Here is an 18,268-nt window from a genome sequence, read left to right on the forward strand (position 1 = left end):
TGTGTTGGGTCTTCGTTTCTGTGCGAGGGCTTTCTCTAGTTGCGGCGAGCGGGGGCCACTCTTCATTGCGGTGCGCGGGCCTCTCACTATCGCGGCCTCTCCCGTTGCGGAGCACAGGCTCCAGACGCGCAGGCTCAGTAATTATGGCTCACGGGCCTAGTTGCTCCGCGGCATGTGGGATCTTCCCAGACCAGGGCTCGAACCCGTGTCCCCTGCATTAGCAGGCAGATTCTCACCCACTGCGCCACCAGGGAAGCCCCGGTGACTCTAATTTTATGTTCCTATCAGCAATGTATGAGGTTTCCAATTTCTCCATATTCTCACCAACACTTGTGTTCCTTCTTTATGTTGAAACCTCTTTTCTGATCTTACCTAAGTTGAAAAATGACTAAAAACACAAATTGGTCATGCAAGAAAGGAATTTACTGGCTTAGGACCAGATAAGTCATGTAATGCAGTGAATTCAGGAGCTCCACAGGTGCCCCCTGACCACTTCACTCTTTCAGCTCCACTCCTGGAAGCTGGCTCCGTTTCCCAGCCAGGCTTTTCCCTAATGGTGATACAGCGGCTACTTTGCTTCAGGCTTTCCTCAGAGCACTAATTTCAACTGAAAACAGAGCAAGCTCTCTTTCCCTGCAGTTTACAAATGTCCCAGGGTTCACTCTGATTTGACCAACTTGGGACTGACCTTGTTCCTGAATGAGTCCCTGCGGTTAGGGGGACCGGATGCCCTGACTGGCTTGGTCTAGGGTCATTGTCAACCCCCCCCTGCCATGCTGGGAATAGAATCACTTGGATGAGAGGAGGGAGTGGGTATGGGAGGTGTGGTTCCATGAAAAGGAAATCAAAGTACTTTCACTAAAAGAAGGGAAAACGGAGGCTGAGCAGCTGAGACAGTGTTTCCCAGAAATGGAGAGGATGCCGGGCTTGTGAAGCCCCACATGCTAAGCTTTCCCCTCCCCTGCAGGGTCAGGGTTCGCCTCGCTGGTGTCCCTGACAGAGCCTTGTCTAACACCCCCATTAGCACACTCATGACATGGCCTCGTCATTGTTTGTTTCCAGGTCTGTCTCCTCAAGTTACTCTCTTCTTTCTTCTCTGTCTCAGCTGATCTCCAGTGTCTTCTCTTCGATCTTCTCAGCTGGGAAGGGAAGGAAATAAGATAGTTACCCAAATAATGGAAGGTCACTTTAGAGATATGCCAAAAAGTGCAATGGGAATTCAGAGAAGGGCAAGATAGAAGGGGTCAGGAAAGCTGTTCTAAGGTCTCTTTAAGGGTCTGAGAAATAAAGGAGTTGCCACAGAAGCCAAAACATCCCCTTGATTATTGGTAGAGAGGCTGGGTTGGTGGACATAGTTTTAGGTCTGTTTGCTAAGTGGGCTGCTAATACAAATCCCATAGTGACGCCGATTAACCCACCCAGTCGTGGCAACACGAGACCAGAGAAAGCCTCCCCTGACCCTTGACCCCTGTGGAGGTAGAGCCCACCTCGGCAAGAACAGTGGGATTCTGTACCCTGCAGGCAGCTCAGTCCCAAGAGGACTGAGTGGTGGAGGGGTGGCATTGGCCTATGCATGACCAGTTCCCCCCCACCGCCACCAGAATGGTCATCTTTTACTTGCCTTGAGACAAAGTAAATAAAGAGGGGTAGAGGGAGGACAGGAGTATTACACCTAGTGGAATTCCTTGCACGTGGAAGGAAACGGGTAAGGTTTCCAAAGGTGGAAATGGCCTTATGGAAGGTGGCCTTATGGAAGGTGGCATTTACCTGGGTCCCAAGCAGAAGGGACTGGAGAGGCTTCAGGCCAACACTCTTAGGTGCAGTTTCTAGTTGCCCCTTTGTCTCATGGCCCTAATGACTGCCCTCCTGCTTGCCTCCTGGCTGGGCTGCTCTAGTGCAGCATCTCTAGACCCTGGTACTTGGGTCTTGACTTGCTTGTACATGGTTGTGCGTCTCTGTACCCGAAGATCCTACCCCAGTCCTACACTGCAATGAGTGGTCCATTGCCAGGTGCACAGCCCCTGCTGTTGGGCTTCTTCCCACTGTGAACTGGGCCAGGCTGTAGATGAGAGTAACCTGAGCTGAGTCAGAAAAGCACTGATTGCAGGGAAGGAAGGAAGCAATAGGAGTCATGTGCCACTTCACCCCGTGGGCTCCGGGCCCTCCACTGTCCAGTTGGGAAAACAGGTGCAATTCTTGCCTACATGAGGCAGGGAAGCCTTGCTCCAGAAGCGGGGTTGGTGGAGGCTGCCTGAACGTGATTCTCACCCGGGCTTTTGATCTAGTTCTGGGAAGAGTTGATCTGAGGTGTCTTAGGTCTTGCGGTAACATATACAGCCCCATCCTTGAGGACAAAAACAGATGCTTCCATGAATTGTTTTTAGGTTATGAACTAGGAGGAAATTGCCTGCTATGAAGAGATTTCACATACTGATGAGTAAGTGGATGAATATTGTAAACACTTGCCATTCTGAATAATAGATGGATAGAGCTTTGGGTTTACACACCCTTGTGAAGGGACGAGAAGGCAATTACTGCTATCTTTGGTCCTGACAGTTGGAGCCCAGGGGTTGCGTCAGACTCAAGCAAATTACTTTCCAAGTTTTTGGGAAAAAGGGACTAAGGCATAGGCATCAAAGCTGACCCTCATTCACTTACAATGGGTCCATTTAACCCTCCGGGGAATGCCTGTCCTCAGGTGTAATGCCTGAGAAATGGTTTCTATACATGCCATTGCTAAGCCAGTAAATAGGTGCTTCGTATCTCTCTGCCAGATCCCGAAACTGGGAGAGATGATATCCAGTTCAGGACCTGGAACCTGCAGGCCCTAAGGAAGGGCAGAACAGAGGGCAAGGGCATGTGCTAAGGGGCACCAGAGAAGGACCGCTGGAGGTGGGAGTGTGCAGTGCCCCTAGCACTTTCCAGGCAGAGAGCGGGCCCATGACCTAACTCCCAGTACCAGCTCTGTGGGCAGGCATACTCTATTGAGCTCGATGACGGAGCCTGATTCAGGCTGGGTTCCCTGGGCAGCAGACTTGGCCGTGGAGGTGAGCAGGTGGCATTGGGGTGCTCTCGGGTTCCACACCTATGGAGGAAGGGAAGGAAGCAGGCTTGGTCAGATGGAGAAGGTGAGGTGCCAAGTAGTCTTGACAAAGGCCTCAGCTGACCCCACAGAGAGTTCTCAAGCTGGGACGGCCTTTTGACTTGTCCTGAGTCGGGGTGAGGGGACCAGGCCTTTATACCCCAGCTTCAGCCAGTCATTGCACGCATGCTGTCCCCAGAGAAGAGGCTGTGACGTTGGGTGAGGAAGCTCAATTCCTGAAGAGGGCTGATAACTGAGGGCTGTCAGCCAGCAACACTCCCAGAAGCGAGGGGCAGAAGCCCTTCTGTCATGAAGGTCCACCTGGGTTGCATATCCTGGTGTCTGCTACTCCTTATGCCACTCAGATCCACTTCTTTGTATAAGTTCTGGGAGCAGCTCTACTTTTTCTGGGGGGAACTGATGGTTAACGGGACGAACCATAGCCTCCACCACTGCAGCTGGTCTCGCGGCCCCAACTGATACTCATCACCTCCCTCCTCTACTATCACCCGCAGGAAGCACCTCTGCAGAGCCCCTGGTCACCACGCCCCTTTTAGGTCAGGGCTGCTGCACTCGTCTATTTACCGTCAAAATGAGCAAGGGTGCAACAAAGAGACACCCAGCTGGATCACCTGCTTGCCAGACACCTTCCTTTCTGCTCCCACTGTGAAACTGCAGCCTGGCTCTTCCTGAGGATCAGGGCCACTTGTTGCTGCCAGGATGGTGACTCCTGCTTGCCTGCTGGTCCCTTGGCTCAGAGTGCCTGGTGGCAACTGTGAATGAGTTCAGTGGGACTTTCGCTGCATCTCCGGATGGAAATATTTCCTGAGAACGAGGACCTCAAAAACCCTCAAAGCTCAGAGTTGTGGTGACATAAATACCCCAGTGGGATCACTGGGATTAATGGTAAATGGAGCCACTCCTACTTCCACCCCTTGGTTCCTGGACCTATTTATTCTTCCTTTTGGGACATAGCACCATATTGATTTTTTTTTTTTAAGATTTTTTTGATGTGGACCATTTTTAAAATCTTCATTGAATTTGTTACAATATTGCTTCTGTTCTATGTTTCGGTTTCTTTTTTTTTTTTTGGCCATGAGGCATGTGGGATCTCAGCTCCCCGACCAGGGGTCAAACCCGCACCCACTGCATTGGAAGGTGAAGTCTTAACCCCTGGACTGTCAGGGAAGTCTCTTGATTGTTGACAGAGTATAAACTGTGTTCTGGAAGATGATGCCCATCCTTGGTTGGTAGCATCTCTGTGCTGGCACCTCAGCTGTGCCTTCATAGGCTACTCCTTCTCTCTGTTCAGGCTGGCGTCTTTTGGATGGTACAGAATGTGGTAGGGCCAGTGGATTCCATGGTCATGGGCCACTGTCACACCTCCTTTGCTGTGCAATGGGTCCTTTGGTCTGATTCGATGTTACGTGGGACCCTGTGTCAACGTGTCAGACACTCAGTAAACACTCAAGATAGTGGTGCTGGCTGAGGCCCGGCAGGCAAAAAAGGCAAACCATACCCGGAACGCAGCAACTCCAGTCAAAGTAAATTGCTGCCATTTCCAGGATGGAAGGTATCCGATGTAGTCAACTTGTCATCGAGTGGCTGGCTGTTGTCTATGAGGAATACTGCCATTTTGGGGGCTCAGCATTGGTTTCATTGCTGGAAGACCGGACGTTCAGCAGTGGCAGTAGCTACATCACCCTCTGTGAATGGGAGCCCATGCTCTTGGGTCCATATGTTCTCATCCCTGCCACCGTGGCTACTCCGTTCATGGCTAGTACTGAGGTGGCTCATAGCATCTGGCTGATATCAATGGGTGAGTCATTCTTCCTACTTGGTTGTTTAGTACCTCTTTCATGGTAGGGTAGGTGCTGTTTGGTGGGCACCTGCACACTTCTTGCCCAAACACATAATCCATCCACATACCTCTATCCCAGACCTCCGTGTCCTTGATCTTCTTTCTCCTCCCAGGCTCCTGAGCAACCAGCCAAGCCATCTGCTAGTGCCCTGAGTCCATATATATTCCCACCTTGCCTACATTTCTGTTCACACAAAGTGTGAGAGGACTTATTCACTGGGAGAATTTCCCTTGCCACGGTCTTTCAAGATCACCCTAGGGTGGGGCTCTAGTGCAGCCACAGTTCATTTTCAGCTTGCACCCACACACCACTTTGACCTATGAGCAAATCGAGCTTTGCTTTTTTTCCTCCTTTGTCCGCTGGTCATAAAGGGACTCCATCTCCTATGCAGCCATAGGTGTGAGCTGAGGGAGAGGCATCAGTGCATAAATGCTAGGTGACATGGATGTCTAGGCCATCTGCTTGTGTGGCTCACTGTGCCCCTGGCCCTGCTCATCCCAATTCTGGATGTACCACTTCTTACTATATTATTGTTGGGCCTACTCATCTTTATGTTTTGGTGGGTCTAATAGGCAGAACCCAACTTATATAAGATAAGCTCATGATGAAGAATTTTGGATCAACTCAAAAATATACAAAGAGAATAAAGTTTTTCAACATTGTTCTGGGGTTACACAAGCAAAACAAAGTTTGTTGATAATGGATTGGAAGAGAAGTTAGGCTAGAATGTACTGCTAGGGTGTGAACAACAAAGTGGTAGAGAGAATGGTGTAGAAGAAATGGATTTTGAAAATTCTAAAGCGGAATTTATAGGTAGGTACAGAAATGGAGACAGCAAGCATGTTTGTCATCTTTTGAAAAACAAAATCATAGCTGTAAAAGGAAGGAGAAGGGGGTGGTAACTGGAAAGAGGAAGAGTTAAGGTCTCTTTTTTTCCCAAAGCTTTTTTGAGGATGAACTTGATTGTGTTTAGGTACTGAGGGGAAAGAAGCAATAGAGATGCAGAAAAATGGTGGGATTAGAGGGCTCAGCTGGAGTACCTGAAAATTCATTTTGGTAAACAGAACAAAACAAAACAAAAACAGAAAACAAAACAAAAAAGGAACAAAGGAAGCAGGACTGTAGGAAAATTCAAACTTTCCCCTGTGTTGGGCTGCACTCCGCAGGCCTACAAGGCCTTTGCTTGCCCAGCTTCAAGACCGAACAAAGAGCCTGGAGTCAGCAACAGAGACATGAGTGGTTTAATGGATGGGGGGAACTTACACGTCTGAAGCAAGGTCCTGGAGCGACACCCCACCATGTGCAGCACATATGGGCAGGACATGGTGGCAGTCTTTGCTCCCAAGGGGAAGGGGAGATTTCTAGTTATAGGGGAAATGATGTCAGGTTGGCTCATTAGTTACCAGGGAAACCAGCAGAGGGGCACGCCCCTCACCATCCTTTTGAAAAGCTATCATTAGCTGGGGCCTGGGACAAGTAAGTAGGAAGGTCAATCAAGTCAGTAGGGTGTAGGTGAAGCAAGCATGGTTGGGCAGGGGATGTACAGAGAGCAAGAGAACAGCCATCTTGAGTGGCCTGACCATACACCCTCACACCCCGTTCCGGCCATCCTACCATCATTGAGAAAAGCATCAAATACTATTTTCTGTTATATACATTTCTCCTTATTTCAAGGGAAAATAAACATCAATACCAATCCCAGAGTAAAATCAGACAGTCTGGAGAGATCTAAATTTTAGTTCCCAGTAAAGCATTTTTTTTGGAAACATCTTTTATTAAGAACATATAAAATTGCTCAAACAGGTACATTAAGAGTAAAGTTTCTAAATGCACTGCCTTGGAATAAGCACAGGCTCTCACATGAAGACTTCCTTTTACAGTATTTTGTTCGTCTGTCAGTAAGGCTCTTAACGTAAGTTTAAAAAAATTAAGGAAACAATTTCGTGTAAGGTCTTCCTAGTGGACCTCCATTCCATTTTAATGAGGTTGGGCACAGAATAGTAAGTTAATGCCCTTCAAGATCATTTGGCCAGGTTGTTCAGGGGTGGTGCAAAGTAGGTTTTGGGAAACCTGTTTACCTTCTCAAGCTGCCACCTTTGGGTCAAAGAGAGAAGGACAGCTACTACACGACCAGGGGCATCTGCCCCAAGCAACTCCATTCTGCTGTCCCTTTAACCAAAGGGCTACCGCATTTCCAGACTGCGACGGGTCACCTGCCCACGTAGCTCCCTGGAAAGTGTCCTGGGCTCTAAGGATGCCACACCGGCCGACTCTCGCGTCGAGGCTTCACAGGGACAGGACGAGTGCTCAGGCTCCGAGCCTCGGAGGTGGTCTCGGCGCGCCGGGCGCTTGCGGGAGAGCCAGGTGGAGGCCGAGGAAGGTTTTGAGGGCAGCGGCCGCCAGGCCTCGGCAGGGTCTCCACTCACCAAAGGCGTCTACACCGTCCCGCCCCCGACTCCCCAAACTGGACACTCCCAGCGTCCCGCAGATGCAGTGCCGAGACCCCATCCCACCCTAGTCTCAAATCAGTGAACCAGACGACGGTCGCAGGCCTCTCAGAACAACTGAGCGAGCACCGCGCAGAGGTCTAACAGGAACCTGGCCGTGCCCCCTCACAGGGCGGGGTCGAGGGGCCGGAAGATGGCGGCGTCGGCTAGGTCCACCGTCCAATCTCCCAGGCGCCCTTGACTAGCTCTGGCCGCCGCGCCACCTACCTTGCTAGCTAGAGGTCCCGGCGCGCCGCGCGAAGGGGCGGTGACGGGCACTTGGCACCGCCAATCAGCACCGGGAGTCCGGGCCGCGCCCAATCAGGGCCGGGCGGCAGAGACCGGAGTAGGTTGCAAGCTGGCAGCGCATGTGGTGGACGCGGAACGCTGGGGACTTCGCCGCCAGCCTCGCCGCTTCCCGCGCGCTCTGTACCAAGGCCCCTGGCGCCGGCCTGAGGACGCCAAGGAGGCAGGGGGCCGACAGGGCTGTCCGGCCGGAACCGCGGAGCACCTCCTGCAGCGGCCGGTGCCATGTCCGACTCTCTTCCCTAAAGGAGACTTCCTCAGCGGTTGCTGCCGAGAGATGAAGGACCTGTTAGAGCGTCAGACGACTTCGGGGCCGGCCAACTAGGGGGGCTCGGCAGGAGGTCGCCTGCGCCCTCCCGGGCTCGTTCCTTTCGCCCCTTGAGCGAGGCCTCGCTCGCCTCCGGGCACGCGGCGGGTGCAGAGAGCACCTGGGCCCGGCGGGGCGTGCGGGCAGCATGTTCCCCCGGAGGCCGCCGGTTGGCCTGGCCGCCTGGCTGCTGGTGGGCGCGGCGGCGACCGGGCGCGCGGGGGCGCGGGGCGGGGGCCTCCTCGCCCTGCTGGCCAATCAGTGCCGCTTCGTGACGGGCCTGCGCGTGCGGCGGGCGCAGCAGATCGCGCAGCTCTACGGCCGCCTCTACTCGGAGAGCTCGCGCCGCATCCTCCTTGGTCGCCTCTGGCGCCGGCTGCGCGGACGCCCGGGCCATGCCTCTGCCTTGATGGCGGCGCTCGCCGGCGTGTTCGCGTGGGACGAGGAGAGGATCCAGGAGGAGGAGTTGCAGAGGTGGGCTCGGCGGCGAGGTCGCGCCTGTTCCCTGGGGTGGGGGCGGTGGGGTGGGGAGGTGGGAACGTTGAACCCTGGGGCCTGCCTTGGCCGTCAGTGTCTCCCGTTGACCCGGTGGCACTGGAAGTGACGATGCAAGTAGCTTGATCCTATCGTAGCAAAGCACGTTTTTTCATCGCATCTGTGTGTTAACTTGATTTGTCGAGTTAGAAATAAATGCGAGTGTAGGTTAGTGGAGGAGGGAGGCTTTGGGGCGCATGCCACTAAAGAAATAGCACTGTGGAAAATGGGTATTGAAGTAGGCCATTGTTCACGTAATCTTTAACATATCCAGAAAGGTGCAAGTTCCAGACAGGTTTTAAACTTGATGTGAGGGTATACTTGTGCAATTTACAAAATCACTTCATTCCAAATGGGATTTCGTGAGAAATGCCAGGAGAGCTCTTGTCATTGTGACTCATGGCAGAATTAGGAGGCTGGAAGCGATTTTGCCCTCCTGGGACAAACCAGTAGCCCAGACATTTTAACCTGGAAGAATTAGGTCAGTTGTTTGCTACTTCCACTAGAACTCTGGGAGTACTGTTTTATTAGGTTCTGAAATCACGCTGTCATCATCAAAAACCTCTGTGTGAAAAAAGTGCTGTACCATTGATTGAATTTGTTAACCTGTGGTTCTAAACTGAGCCCTTACGGTTTTCATGTAATATCATGGGGAAACCTTGATTTGGGTCTTGCTTTACATTGTCGCTGTATTTTCTTTTTAACAGATATTCTTAAACTGTGTTCTCTCTCCACACACATACTCTGCCCCCTAAACTCTGAAACTGATTGCAAGAACCTAGGATAGTCCCCTACACCAGATAAATTCCACACAAGTCTATTTGTTGTAGCTATTTCTTCTGTTATTCCACATTTTTGGTTAGGTTAAAAATGGAAGTATTTCAGTAAAGTTAGCACTGTGACCTGTATGGAAGTGTAGCACCCAGATGGCAGGCAGCTATTAGTGTAACATTGTGCGTTGTGGTTAAATGCAAGTGTATCTTAAGAGCTGGTAATACTTTTTCTAACAGGAAAGATGACTGTTCTACAAATGCAATTTAAAATCATAACCACGAACAACCTTATTCACAAAAAAGTTAAGATATCGAAGCATGATAGGTGGTTTGCCTAGTTTCTGTTAGTGTTCTTTTGCTACTTTGTCCATTTGTTCTAATGGTGTCCTCAGGTGTGAGAAGTAAAAGAATGTATGGGAAGGAAACTTTTAAATTGAGAAATTACCAATTAACTGTTTGCCTTTTCATTCTGTTTTTGACGATGAAATACCCATGTTCCACGATGGTGAAGTTTGAGGGGAAAATTCCCAGTTGGATCTGTTTGGGGAAGAGGAGAAAGACCAGGAAAGGACCCCTGGGTGCCAAAGAGAGGGAAGATGTTTTGGGGGTGGGAGTTGAATAGCGTTGGGGCCTAGGTGACAGATGTCCTTCTTTGTCTTTCTCCATGTATTTTTATCGACCATATGCCCTAGAGCCTCTGTTTAGCAGGTCTCCCATTTGCAGGAGCTAGAGGGGGAAAAAACAATAGGAGATAGATGTGGTAAACACTTGAGTCCGTAGTCATTACCCACTGTGGCAGAAAGAAATCGGACAGTTGAAGCACTTGGTTCTAATCCAACTCCTAAAGAAGTAATCTGCGATAACCCATTTGGGAATTTCAGGAGCTTAGAGGAAGGCCAGTAAGGACACTTAAGGTGCCCTTTTTGACCCTCTCCAGAGTTGTTCCAGTAAAGGCCCTCATTTAACACCGCATGTCCAGTTCATGCTTGAATTCAGTCATATACTTAAAATTTGATCAAGTCCATTCTGAGGATTTTTTTAAATGTTATACTGATAGGGAGGCAAATAATATGCTGTCAACTGTATCTTGCTTGTACAGTGATTTCATAGGTCTGTTGTCATAGCTTGTCATGTTTATATTTTATTTTTAAGTAATTAATTTATTTTGGGGGTGGTGTGCACCGTCCGCGGCTTGCTGGATCTCAGTTTCCTGACCAGGGATCGAACCCGCGCCCTCGGCAGTGAAAGCATGGAGTCATAACCACTGGATTGCCGGGGAATTCCCAGTATTTTATTGAATAAGATATTCTGGGTATAGGTTAACTTTTTTTGGCTTGGTGTTTAAGTATTCTGTTTGCTTTAAAGGGCGCTGAGGTTGTCGTAGCTAGTTTAGAGGATCTTAGATTTTGTTTGTTCTAGTGAGATGATTTTGGGTAGCTTCCATAGTGGAGCACAGTTGAGTGTGCCTCGGGACATGTGCATTTCTTTCATTGTTAACGGAAGAAGAGCATGATTGTCCCATGGCCCCTAAATCACAGCCTTTGGCTCTTCTGTGCTGTTTCTGTACCAACTTGTCCTGGTACAGACTAATTCAGATATTGCTGTCTTGGTCAAACAGTGATGGGGTGTGAGGATGTCTCTTTGAATGTGTGCCTTAAAGTGGTGTGTGTTTTTTCTTATGTTAGTAGAGTTTCTGTTCAGAAGGACAAAGAAAAACCCTTGCTTTCTATTCTCTTGTGCTTAAGAACATCTTAACAAGTAGGAACTCAATCGAGAATCAGCAAGAAAATTAGAGAAAAGAAGTAACTTGTACAAAGTGACTGACTCACTGATAGGCCAGGTGTAGAAATCAGGTCTTTTAATGCTTAATCTAGTGTTATTACCTGATAGGCTTTAATTAAATGATCAGGCAAAATAACTTTTAATCATTATTTTTGGTGCTAGCTGGCATTCTGTGAGCTCAGGTCAAATCTTATGGGAAAATACAGTAGTAAGTTTTTTAAAATAAATAAATAAATAAATAAATTATTTTTTGGGCTGCGTTGGGTCTTTATTGCTGCACGTGGGCTTTCTAGTTGTGGCGAGCAGGGGGCTACTCTTCCTTGTGGTGTGCGCAGCCTTCTCATTGCGGTGGCTTCTCTTGTTGTGGAGGATGGGCTCTAGGCACGTGGGCTTCAGTAGTTGTGGCACGTGGGCTCAGTAGTTGTGGCTCATGGGCTCTAGAGCGCAGGCTCAGTAGTTGTGGCACACGGGCTTAGTTGCTCCACGGCATGTGGGATCTTCCTGGACCAGGACTCGAACCCGTGTCCCCTGCATTGGCAGGCAGATTCTTAACCACTGCGCCACCAGGGAAGTCCCAGTAGTAAGTTTTTATTGCTTTGGAACATTAAGAAAAATTACAGGAACAAAAAGGAGAAGGAAGTTAAGAAATATGAAAGCCTAGGGGAAAATGCCCCATTAATCTCCCTCCTCTTTTTTAAAAAAGTTACAGTTCATTGCTCTAGAAATTTGAGTAAATAAGTGACAGTAAAGTTTTGTAAAGAAAATTAGCCATTTTCCCATTTTGGTCTTTAACGTTTCAGTGTGCTGTTAATTAGATAAATGATCAACAAAAAGTCCTTTTGGCTTAAAGGAATTAAAAAAAAATTTTTTTTTGCCACTGTCACTTAAGGATGTTTTTGTTATACCTTCTTAGATAATCAGAACTACGCTCAGAATTGCAATGACCTAATTGATGTCTTCTAGGTATGTCCCATGACAGTTGTACTTCAAGGTCTCTAACTTTGACAATAATTGGGAATTTGAGAGGGGATCATTGAAACAAGACAGCGTCTTACTGAAATTACCAATTACAGGAATGGCTTCATTTGAGTCATTTTAGGAGCCTTATATCAAGCTCTCCACTTAGGTCAGGACCCCCTATAGATGAGCCAAATATGATTATACTTATATTTCTGTTTTCATGGTTTTATGCCCTCAATTTCCATGGCTCTCAGTCCAGCCTTTCTCAAATGTTGAAATGATTTTAGTTTTGAAGAAAGGAAAGCATTGACTTTCTTTCTTTGATCCTCTTACTAATCTGCTGGTTCTGTTACTATCTTGGGAATAATCTTTTTTGTCCTTCTTTCCTCCCTTCTTATTACTTAAGTCTCTTAGATACCAAGGTTTAGACACCCATCCCTTCCAAATAAGGCTTGGCACAACAGGCTAACGAGATAACACACGATGAGAGGTTTCTCCTTCCTCTACATCTATGATAGTGATTGTGCACCTGTGTGCTAATGATGTCTGTCATGTCAACAGTTAGAAGTTGAGACCCTTCTGAGATTCCCGAACCTGGGACATAACGATCATTGACATTTCCATGATACAGTCTTACTCTAGCATTCATGTTGTGCTATTCAAAGAATGAATGTCATACCTTCACAAGACATTGCTATCCTCCCTAGGGACTTAGTCTCATGTTTAATCAAGGCCACCTAGTGACCTTTAATCCTATAGGAGAGGCTGATTAAGCAGTGGGTCAGAAGCTCTGTACCACCTTGAGTCTTAGAAGGCCGTTAAAAATATTGCCTGTAGTCATATAGTTTAATTTTCTTAGAACCATATTACTATATAATTTTATGAGCCTCTGATGTGTTTTTCATAAGACATTCCTATCCCTCTTCATTATGTGATAAGGACATTCAAAAGTCCAGCTTAATTTTTATTGAAGGGTGCTTTACTAGTCCTCAAAAGTGCCATGATTGGTTCCACGTGATGCCTGCATTGTTGTTCTCGGAGCAAAGCTGTGACGTGACTTTACTTTCTCCTCTGCAAGATCTTATTGCCTACTCTAAATTTCCTTCTCTATTTCTGTATGGTTTTTGCAATGGTAGCAGTCAATCCTGTTCTGCAATGTTAATTCAAATTGAAACTTCAAAAAAAAATGGTTAAACATTTTTCATCAGAACATCAGTATAAATTGTACTGGCTAGGGTTATTGGTTGCAAACAAAGAAACTGATATTGGTTAACTTAAGCCAAAAAGGTGTTAGGTCATTCAGAGTGTTGACAAGGAGGCCACAGCACAGGTTGGCCAAGAGAACAGCCGAGGCCTGCTACTGGTACAGGAATGCTCTTCTTTGGGCAGTGTTGCTGGTATTGTTTCCTGTAGATCTGTTGCACTGCTGGATTCTCAACTGCCTCAAGATCACTGAGAAAATCTAAAAGGTCCTCTGCCTTGTATTATTTCCTCAAGATTCAAAGCCTCTACCAGAAGTCTCTGATTAACCTCACTTAAATTAGGAGCCATGTGCTAACTGCTAGGGGTTGAGATGGGGGCTGCATCTCACCTATTTGGGAATTCTCTTCAAATAGGAAAAGATTTCAGGCAGTGGAAACAGCAAATGTCCCTGTATATAAATATTTTCATTTAATTCTGAAGTTTAAAATTCAGAGAATTGGAATTTTAGAGCTAATAGAAACCTTCAAGAAATAATGTCCTCACTTTACAGGTGGAACAAGGGAGGCTTTGCAGTTAAAATGACTTGTGTAAGATCACACCGCTAGTTGGCAGAGCCAGGACTGGAGCACAGATCTCTACACTCACCATTGCTTTAGATTGCTCTGAACTTTTAATCTTGGGTTGCCAGTATAACTTTGAATTTTTGGCTTTTAAAGCAATGTGTTAATCTTTTAATACGAATTTGAATTATTAAGGCCTACTTCCATATTTACTCAGTTTATACTGTGAACATTTGTTGAGCATGTAATGTTTACCAGGTACTTGCTAGGAGCTGGACATAAAAATATGAAAAAGACTGATTCTGGGCCTTTAGGGAATTCATAGTTTAGTAAGGGCGACAGATATAAAGATAGATTAATTATAATATTGTGTGATATGTTTCTGTAGAGGAATAAAAGTAAATGTATATGGTTAACTGCCTGGGAGTTAACCTTGACCCTTGTGGGGTTTTTGAAGGTTAAAAAGGCATGAAAGGGCCTTTCAGACAGAATGTATCAGTAGGTGGTGTCTTCAGTCTTTTTTTTTTTTTTTTTAAATGCAGCATTGTTCAATTTGTGGCATTTCTTTCTCTTGAGGCTGTTTTTTTTTAAATTTTTATTTTTATTTATTTATGGCTGTGTTGGGTCTTCGTTTCTGTGCGAGGGCTTTCTCTAGTTGTGGCAAGTGGGGGCCACTCTTCATCGCGGTGGGCGGGCCTCTCACTATCGCGGCCTCTCTTGTTGCGGAGCACAGGCTCCAGACGCGCAGGCTCAGTAATTGTGGCTCACGGGCCCAGCTGCTCCACGGCCTGTGGGATCTTCCCAGACCAGGGCTCGAACCCGTGTCCCCTGCATTGGCAGGCAGATTCTCAACCACTGCGCCACCAGGGAAGCCCGGTGTCTTCAGTCTTGAATTGCAGAAGTGACATAGTCAGCCAGCAATCTTGCTTTCCTAACTGCTATTTAAAGGTTAAGGGGAGGGACTTCCCTGGTGGCGCAGTGGTTAAGAATCCGCCTGCCAGTGCAGGGGACACGGGTTCGAGTCCTGGTCCGGGAGGATCCCACATGCTGCAAAGCAACTAAGCCCGTGCACTACAACTACTGAGCCTTCGCTCTAGAGCCCGCAAGCCACAACTACTGAAGCCTGCTCTCCACAACTACCGAAGCCTGCGCACCTAGAGCGTGTGCTCTGCAACAAGAGAAGCCACTGCAATGAGAAGCCCGCGCACCATGACGAAGAGTACCCCCACTCGCCACAACTAGAGAAAGCCCACGCACAGCAATGAAGACCCAATGCAGCCAAAAAAAAAAAAAAGGTTATGGGGAAAACAAACCATGTTTTTTTTGGATTTTTGCTTTTTTAAAACATTTTTATTGGAGTATAGTTGATTTACAATGTTGTGTTAGTTTCTGCTGTACAGCAAAGTGAAATCAGTTATACATATACATATATCCACTCATTTTTTAGATTCTTTTCCCATATAAGTCATTACGGAGTATTGAGTAGATTTCCCTGTGTTATACAGTAGGTTCTTATTAGTTATCTATTTTATATATAGTAGTGTGTATATGTCATTCCCAGTCTCCCAATTTATCCCTCCCTACCACCTTTCCCCCTTGGCAACCATAAGTTTGTTTTTTACATCTGTGACTCTATTTCTGTTTTGTAAATAAGTTCACTTGTACCATTTTTTTAGATTCCACATATAAGAGATATCATATTTATCTGTGTCTGACTTACTTTACTCAGTATGACACAGTCTCTAGGTCCATCCATGTTGCTGCAGATGGCATTATTTCATCCTTTTTTATGGCTGAGTAATACTCCATTGTATATATGTACCACATCTTTTTTTTTTAATTTTTGAATTTTATTTTATTTATTTTTTATACAGCAGATTCTTATTAGTTACCTATTTTATACATATTAGTGTATATACGTCAATCCCAATCTCCCAATTCATCCTACCAGGTTAAGGGGAAAACAAACCATGTTTAAAAAATTTTTTTTTAAATGTTTCAGATATATAAAAAGGTTTAAAGAAAAACATGAATGTTACAGATACAGTTATATTTAAGAACTAAAATATTGTAAATACAATTAAAGCCTCCTCTGGACCCTTTTCCAATGGAAATATCCTCTGTCCCCGAGATTATCCCAATTTATTATATTTCATTACCAAATGTGTCTTTATACATATGTATACATCCCTGTATGATATATAATGATACATAGTTTGACATATGGTATTGTTTTGAATGTTTCAAAGCTTTATGCCGTTCTGAACAAAATACTAACAAACTGAATTCAGCAGCATATAAAAAGGATTATATACTGTAGGTCCTTGTTGTTTACCTGTTTTATATACAGTAGTGTGTTATTATTTTTCAGATTCTTTCCCGTTACAGGTTATTACAAGATATTGAGTATAGTTCCTGGTGCTATGCAGTAGGTCCTTGTTGTTTACCTAGGGATCAGCTGGTCAGTTTCCACAAAATAGCCTATGATTTTGATAGAAATTATGTTGAATTTATAGATCACTTTGGGTAGTTTTGCCATCTCAACAATATCAAGACCTTCAACCCATGAACACAGTATATCTTTCCATTTATGTCTTTTAAAATTTCTTTCAATGATCTTTTGGTAGTTTTTAGTGTGTCTTTCACTTCTTTTGTTAAATTTATTCCTTATTATTTTATTCTTTTTGATGCTATGGTAAATAGAATTGTTTTCTCAATTTTATTTTCAGATTGTTCATTGCTACTGTATAGAAATACGATTTTTGTAAATTGATCTTATATCCTGCAAGCTTGCTGAACTCTTTTATTAGCTCCAGTAAGTTCCTGTGGATTCATTAGGATACTTATATGGAAATGAAAGACCCAGAATAGTCAAAACAATCTTGAAAAAGAAGGACAGAGTTGAAGGACTCACCCTTCCCAATTTTAGAACTCACTACAAAGCTACAGTAATTAAGATGATAATGGTACTGGCATAAGGATAGATATATAAATTGTAGGAATAAAATTTAGAGTTTAGAAATAAACTCTTAGCTTTATGGTCAATTTGATTTTCAACAAAAGTGGCAACACAATTCAATGGGGAAAGAATAGTCTTCAGCAAATGGTGCTGGGACAACTGGAGGTGCATATGCAAAATAGTGAATTTACACCCTTACCTCAAACCAAACACAAAAGTTAAAATGGACCAAAGACCTAAATGTAACCTAAAACTCTTAAAAGAAGGCATAGGCATAAGTTCTTATGATACTGGATTAGGCACTGGTTTCTTAGATATAACACCAAAAAATTGAACAATCAAAGAAAAAATAGATTAACTTCATCAAAATTGAAAACTTACGGGGACTTCCCTGGTGGTCCAGTGGTTAAGACTCCGTGCTTCCAGCGCAGGGGATGCAGGTTCGATCCCTGGTCGGGGAACTAAGATCCCACATGCCGCGCGGCGCGGCCAGAATAAAAAATTGAAAACTTCTGTGCATCAAAGGTTACTATCAAGAAAGTGGAAGGACGACCCACAGAGTCAGAGAAAATATTTATAAATTGTGTATTTGATAAGAGACTAGTATTCAGAATATATAAAGAACTCTTAAAATTTGACAGCAAAAAGGCAACCCAATTTAAAACAAAGATTTCAGTGGATCTTTCTCCAGAGAAGATACACAAATGGCCCATAAGCACATAAAAATATGCTCAATGTCAATAGTCATTATTAGGGGAATACAAATGGAAGAACACAATGAGATACCACTTCACACCCACTAGGATTGCTGGAATCAAAAAGATGGGACGATAACAAGTGTTGGCAAGGATGTGAAGCAGTTGGAACCCTCACACATTGTTGGTGTGAATATAGAAATGGAACAGCTGCTTCGGAAAATAATTTGGCACTTCCTTAAAAAGTTAAACAGAGTTTCCGTGACCCAGCAAGTCCACTCCTAGGAATCTACCCAAGAAAACTGAAAGCTTATGTCTATACAAAAGTTGTATGCAAATATTAATAGCAGTGTTATTCATAATAGCCATAAAGTAGAAACCACCTAAATGTCCATCACCTGATGAATGGACAGACAAAATGTGATATATCCATACAATGGAATATTACTCAGTCATAAAAGGAACAAAGTACAGCGTGAATGAACCTTGTAAATATGCTAAGTGAAAAAAGCCAGATCCAAGAGACCATATTTTGTAAGATTCCATTTATGTGAAATTTCCAGATAGGCAAGCTCATAGAGACAGAAAGTAGATTGGTAGTTGTCAGAGGCTATGAGGAGTTAACTGCTGATGAGTATAGGTTTCTTTTGGAGTTGATGACAATGCTCTGGAATTAGTGGTGATGGTTGTACAACCTTGGGACTATACGAAAAAGCACTGATTTGTATACAGTAAAAGGATGACTCTTATGTGAACTAT

The 18,268-nt window shown here is 45.4% G+C and overlaps 1 protein-coding gene and 1 long non-coding RNA gene across 2 annotated transcripts in view; one reads left to right on the plus strand and one right to left on the minus strand.

The window, feature by feature from the left end:
- LOC309644051 lies at window positions 1-7,779 on the minus strand. The gene is made up of 2 exons (XR_014254210.1): window positions 7,659-7,779; window positions 1-1,139 (listed from the first exon to the last, which is right to left on the minus strand). It is a non-coding gene; the product is annotated as an uncharacterized lncRNA (long non-coding RNA).
- STARD7 (StAR related lipid transfer domain containing 7) overlaps window positions 7,779-18,268 on the plus strand; it is a 21,848-nt gene continuing 11,358 nt past the window's right edge. The window contains exon 1 of the mRNA XM_082427348.1: window positions 7,779-8,517. Coding sequence (XP_082283474.1) covers window positions 8,192-8,517 — 326 coding nt within the window. The 5' untranslated portion in view covers window positions 7,779-8,191. The remainder of the gene's footprint in view (window positions 8,518-18,268) is intronic.

The sequence above is a fragment of the Balaenoptera physalus genome, assembly GCF_965194825.1.
Source record: "Balaenoptera physalus genome assembly, chromosome: 15".
Classification (NCBI taxonomy): Eukaryota; Metazoa; Chordata; class Mammalia; order Artiodactyla; family Balaenopteridae; genus Balaenoptera; species Balaenoptera physalus.